The sequence below is a fragment of the Empidonax traillii genome, unplaced genomic scaffold (assembly GCF_003031625.1).
Source record: "Empidonax traillii isolate 1590-97213 ecotype Southwest subspecies unplaced genomic scaffold, ASM303162v1 scaffold461:size861717, whole genome shotgun sequence".
In the NCBI taxonomy this organism is placed as follows: domain Eukaryota; kingdom Metazoa; phylum Chordata; class Aves; order Passeriformes; family Tyrannidae; genus Empidonax; species Empidonax traillii.
This window is the reverse complement of record NW_020955654.1, coordinates 164,664-169,715: the sequence shown is the minus strand read 5'-3', so window position 1 is coordinate 169,715 and position 5,052 is coordinate 164,664. Positions and strand designations below refer to the sequence as shown.

The window sequence follows — 5,052 nt, the reverse complement described above, 5'->3', positions numbered from 1 at the left end:
TTCCCCGTGTTCCCCCCAAATCCCATCGCCCCCCTCGCCCCCCCCTTCGCCGGCCCCCCCGGCCAGTCCCTGCCGTACGCGGCCCCGCGGAGCTCGATCCAGGGGGGGAGTTCGGGAATGGGGTGATACGATGGGAGGGGGCGGCAAGTCGCGATAGGTCACGACCTCCCCCCTCCTTTCGGGCCCCCCCCTTCCCCGTTCCCAGCCCCGCGCGCGACGCCCGCGCTCACCGCCAGCGCCGCCGTTCCCCGCCCACTTCCTGCTCGGGACACGCCCACTTCCGTCAGAGCTCCGCCCACCCCCGGGACATTAGAGACGGGGGGCGGGGCCACAGCGGCCACGAGCAACATGGCGGCGGCCAGGGTGGGGAATGGGGGGGAAAGGCATGGAAAAAAGGCAGGGAAAGGGAATTGGAAAGGGGAAGGGGAAACGGGGAGGAGAAGCGGGTAAAGGAAAGGGAGAGGGGGGAGGAAAGATGGTGAAATGGATGTCTGGGGGTAAAGGGGAAAAGGGGCGGAACGGGGGAAAAAGGGAGGAAGGGAAGGGGGAAAAGGAGAGGAAAGGAGGGTTTGGGGGAAGGGGGGAAAAAGCGGGGAAAGTTAAAAAAAGGGGGAGCAAGGGAAGGGAAAAACGGAGAAAGGAGGTAGTAGAGGGAAAGGGAGGAAAAGGGAAGGGAAGGAGGAGGAAAGGAGGGTCTAGGAGGGAAGGTGGGAGGAGGATGGGAAGGGGGAGAAGAAGGGGGGAAAGGGGGTTCTGGGGTGAAATAGGGGAAAAAAGGGATTTGGGGGGGGGTTGGGATAAGGGATTGGGGGCAGCAGGATCTGGGAAGGTGTTATGGGATGTGGCTGCACCGAGGGGAGTTTGGGAGCAGCAGAGTCCTGGGGTGGTTTGGGACTGGAAATCGTGTCCTGCAGGATTTGGGGAAGTCCCGGCCCTGACATCCCTGGGCATTCCCTGTTCCCAGCTCCGCTCCCTGCGCCGGCAGCTGGCGGTGCCGGTGATCCCCTGGCGTGGATACCGCGGGGATTCCCCACCGGATTCCGGGAAGGACGTGCTGGAGATCCCGCTGCCCCCCTGGCAGGACCGTCCCCAGGAGCCGCTGGACACCAAGAGGGCCCGGCTGCTCTACGAGAGCAGGAAGAGGGGGATGCTGGAAAACTGCATCCTGCTCAGGTGGGATGGGTTCCAGGCGTATCCCGGCGGGTGCATTAACAGGGAAGAGCCCCGAGAGTTGCGGGAAGGGCTTTAGTGAGGGACTGCACAGCCAAAATCCACGGGATAAACCATCCCAAGGGCTTTGCAGGTCCAAGATCCAGTGGGGAGGACGGAGCAGAGCCCAGGGAGGGCTGAGTCCAAATACTTTGCAGGATGTGTGTGAATCCTGGGATGTGTGGAGGCAAGGCCACTTGGATGTTGGGGTTGAAGTAGAGGTTGGAATCCTGGAATCCTGGGATAGTTTGAGTGGGAAAGGACTTCAAGGACCGTCAAATCCATATTCCGCTATCCCAGGTTGCTCCAAGCCCTTCTCCAACTTGAACATTTCCAGGGATAGGGATTCCACAGCTTCTTTGGGAAATCCACCATCACGGGGAAGAATTTCTTCCCCAAATCCCATCTAAACCAGCACATGGAACCCTGGAATAATTTGGGATGAACAGGTGCCGCAGGCAGGGACACCTTCCACTAGCCCAGCTTGCGCCAGGCTCTTTTCCAACCTGACCTTGGACACTTCCAGGGCTGGGAATTCCACAGCTTCTCTGGGAATGCTGTGCTGGTGTTTTCTCACCCACTGAGCTGAACAGAAAACAGGCTGGGGGTCTGTGTTTTCTGGGATCGCCTTGAGATGGGCATCGTATCCCACCTCTTTTCCCACCTCCCATCCACATCCGTGCCTTTTCCAGCCTCTTTGCCAAGGAAAACCTGGGCAAGATGAGTGAGGAGCAGCTGAACCGCTACGACCGGCTCATCAACGAGCCCAGTAACGACTGGGACATCTATTACTGGGCAACTGGTGCGTGGGGACTCCCCCTGGGACACCGGGATGGACCTCCGGAGTGTCTCGGGACAACATGGGGCCGATTTTTCCCTGTTTTCCTGCAGAAGCCAAGCCGGCTCCGGCGGAATTTGAGCACGATGTGCTGGACATGCTCCGGGAATTCGCCAGGAACAGGAACAGGGAGCAGCGGCTGCGGCAGCCAGACCTGGAATACCTGTTTGAGCCCCAGCAGTGACGCCTCTGTGCCCATTCCCTGGAGCAGCACAGGGACATGGGGATCTGTGGAATTGCTGCTGCTTTCCCTGGGCTTCTCCTCTTCTGGCAGCCTCTGGACACTGTGGAATGCTGGAATGCTGAATAAAGCCAGGGCTGCAGGCCCTGCTTCCCTACATTATGACATCAGGGTCTGGTCCTTGGGGACATTCCCACCTCGCTCTGGCACATCCCACCCCACTGATACCCCTAATTCCCACCTACCCCCTTTTCCCGGGCTCCCAGGGAGGTGACCCCACACCCGGAAGGGCTGTACTCCTTCCCTAAGTGCTCCAATCTCCACATTCCCGATGCTCCGGGACTCCCTGGAGTCTCATTGTCGCAGTTGCCGGGAGACCAAGTCACATTCCACGGCAACATTCCACACCCTCTGGGCCCCTTGGGAAGGCCGGGAGCCGCTGCCAGCACCTCCAGCCATGGCGTAGGGCCCTTCCCTGGGGTTATCCTGGTGCCAGGATGCCTTCCCTGCCACAGGATTCCCCCGCCGGGGGCTTGGGAACGGGATTCCCACTGGTGAGGGTGCATGGCGGGGACCGCTCCGACCTCCTGAGCCTCTACGTCACCACCTACGAGGTGTCCTTTGGGAAGAGACCCCAGGGATTACCCCACAAGTTTGAGGGGCGCGTTTTGGGAGTCAAACCCCCCGACCAGGCGTCCGTGCACCCGCTCCTGGGGGTCCATTCTGGATCCGGATATGTCACCAACAACTACTCGGCCCTCTCGTCCCTGATCACGCCGCGCTCTGAACGGTAGGTCCCTGCTCCGGGACGAGTCTGGTGGGGGGAATCGTTGGGATCGCTCCGTCACAGCCGTTCCCGCCACAGCCCGGACCCCTTTGTGTCCATCTCTGCCACCGCCGAGGATTTCAAGCCCTTCGGGCGCCCGCAATTCCAGAGGATCCTGCCCCAGTGTGTGGATGAGCCGGAGTGTTCGTATCCCCCGGAGTTTTCCCTCTCCCGGATCCGTTACGAAGGGCTGAAGCCTCCCAAGTTATCCAGGGAACACAGTGCCAAGAGTGGCTGCACCAGTCCTGCCCAGCCAGGTAGGGATTTGGGATGGGGAGGATCCAGGGAAAGCTCCCTGGGAGGGTTTGGGGTGTTGGGATCCCAGGGAAAGTTCTATCCCCAGGCAGATTTTGGGGTCTCGGGGAAAGCTCCATCCCCAGGAGAGATTGGAGTGTTGGGATGCCAGGATAAGCTCCATCCCCAGGAGGGTTTGGGGTACTGGTGATTCCAGGCCCAGCTCTATCCCCAGGAAGGTTTTGGGATATTGGTGATTCCAGGCTCAGCTCCATCCCCAGGAAGGTTTTGGGATATTGGTGGTTCCTGGACCAGCTCCATCCCTTGGAAGGGTCCCAGGGCCGACTCCAACTCCAAGGATTTTGGCGGTGTCAGTCCTGGAACCAAATCTGGCCCCAGGAGGTTGTGGGATGGTTGGAGACACCCCCCCACACCAAGCACAGGGGCACAGGTGTGTCCAGGTAATTTCCGGGCTGGGAATGGTGCTGGGAACAGTGGGAACACCCATGTTCCGTGTGCTCCCCGCAGATGCCCCGCCGTGGAGGCCGGAGCCGTCGAGCTGCCCCCCGAGAGACGCCTGCCGGCTGCCACAGCCTGTGGATCCTGCCGTGGATCCCTGCTGCCCCGAGAGCCGCCATGTGAGCCAGGGGAGGGGGTGGCAAGACCCCCATGGGGAGGGGACGCTGTATCCCAGTGCTCCCAGCCGGGAAGTGATGGGACGAGTGGGATGGGCCCGTGTCCCCTCCTCATCCCGCTGTTCCCACGCAGGGTTTGCCCGCCATGGGCCACCATGCCCCATTCGGCCCCCTGGAGCTCCAAGTGGGACCACAGGAATCTAGCAAGAAGGTGGGTTGTGGGAATGCTGCCTGTCCCAAGCCCCTTTTCCCACGGGATTGTGTGCCCAACCCACCTCCATCTGTCCATCCCGCAGGATCCTCCGGGATATGCCACGATCCACAACCAGTACCTGACCAACATCTCACCCCTGGCTCCCGTCGCTCCAGGTGAGTGTGGGGTGGGATTGTAGCCCCCCCCCCCACCAGGGTGGGGGGAATTCCACCCTCACTGACGCTTCCCTCCTGGATTTCCCAGCCTGGTGGTCACAGGGTCCCACCTGGGCTCCCAGATCCGTGGAGGGTGTCCAGGGCCCCCGTCCCAGCGGATTCAGCACCAACAACCTCCCCACCAACCTGTGGCACAACGATGACCCCTACATGTGACCCCCAAAATCCCGGGAGTCCCAGCCTCGGCTTTTTCGGGAAGCTCCCAAATCCCCGTGAGAGCATTAAAGACCCTGCGCACGATCCCAGTCAGCCCCCCCTCGTTTTGGGGGTTTCTTGCCTCCCAAATCCTTCCGGGAAGGAGGATTTGGAGGGGTCAGGGGGTGTCACTCGATCTGCGGCCACTGGAGGGCGGTACGAGCCCGCTTTTCCGAGCTGGATTTGGGATGACACAGCTAATTTGCGGCAGGAAAACCCAGGCAGGGCTGGGGTGGGAAGCAGGAGGATTAGGAGGAGGAAGGACTCCGTAGGGTGTGCGCGGGAGGCGCTTGGGGGGCTTCATCGGTGCCCACCCTGGCCACGGGGCAGTGGAAGGGCATTGGGAAGGAGGTCTGTGCTCCCAGGGACGGTTCCCTGGGATATGGGGGATCACACAGGGACTCCCCACCCCAGCTTCCTGGGGGTCCCAGAGGGCCCCCCACCCAATTTAGGGTCTCATACCCAGTTTAAGGCCCCAGTTCAGGGACCACTCCCCCCCCCCCCC

The 5,052-nt window shown here is 61.5% G+C and overlaps 3 protein-coding genes across 3 annotated transcripts in view; 2 read left to right on the top strand and 1 right to left on the bottom strand.

Annotated features, from left to right (window-relative positions):
- The window catches only part of CPSF7 (cleavage and polyadenylation specific factor 7), an 8,080-nt gene extending 7,816 nt beyond the window's left edge, over window positions 1–264 (bottom strand). Inside the window, exon 1 of the mRNA XM_027895545.1 lies at window positions 231–264. The gene's annotated coding sequence lies outside the window, so the exon portion shown is untranslated. The remainder of the gene's footprint in view (window positions 1–230) is intronic.
- A 30-nt stretch (window positions 265–294) lies between these two features.
- Window positions 295–2,385, top strand: SDHAF2 (succinate dehydrogenase complex assembly factor 2). The gene is made up of 4 exons (XM_027895567.1): window positions 295–363; window positions 965–1,173; window positions 1,902–2,011; window positions 2,101–2,385. The coding sequence occupies exons 1-4, from the start codon at window positions 349–351 to the stop codon at window positions 2,229–2,231; spliced, it is 465 nt and encodes a 154-aa protein (XP_027751368.1). The 5' UTR covers window positions 295–348; the 3' UTR covers window positions 2,232–2,385.
- A 131-nt stretch (window positions 2,386–2,516) lies between these two features.
- On the top strand, window positions 2,517–4,593 carry LOC114063347. Its single transcript, XM_027895556.1, has 6 exons — window positions 2,517–3,018; window positions 3,094–3,311; window positions 3,817–3,926; window positions 4,057–4,134; window positions 4,220–4,292; window positions 4,381–4,593. The coding sequence occupies exons 1-6, from the start codon at window positions 2,726–2,728 to the stop codon at window positions 4,506–4,508; spliced, it is 900 nt and encodes a 299-aa protein (XP_027751357.1). The 5' UTR covers window positions 2,517–2,725; the 3' UTR covers window positions 4,509–4,593.
- The last annotated feature ends 459 nt before the right edge of the window (window positions 4,594–5,052 follow it).

What these genes read in the sequence shown, in the direction of transcription:
- SDHAF2 (XM_027895567.1), top strand. An exon ending in GAAAACTGCATCCTGCTCAG is followed by an intron (nt 1,174 to 1,901) that starts GTGGGATGGGTT and finishes TGCCTTTTCCAG; the next exon opens with CCTCTTTGCCAAGGAAAACC. An exon ending in CATCTATTACTGGGCAACTG is followed by an intron (nt 2,012 to 2,100) that starts GTGCGTGGGGAC and finishes GTTTTCCTGCAG; the next exon opens with AAGCCAAGCCGGCTCCGGCG.
- LOC114063347 (XM_027895556.1), top strand. Translation starts at nt 2,726, where the DNA reads ATGCCTTCCCTGCCACAGGATTCCCCCGCCGGGGGCTTGGGAACGGGA. An exon ending in ATCACGCCGCGCTCTGAACG is followed by an intron (nt 3,019 to 3,093) that starts GTAGGTCCCTGC and finishes TTCCCGCCACAG; the next exon opens with CCCGGACCCCTTTGTGTCCA. An exon ending in CACCAGTCCTGCCCAGCCAG is followed by an intron (nt 3,312 to 3,816) that starts GTAGGGATTTGG and finishes TGCTCCCCGCAG; the next exon opens with ATGCCCCGCCGTGGAGGCCG.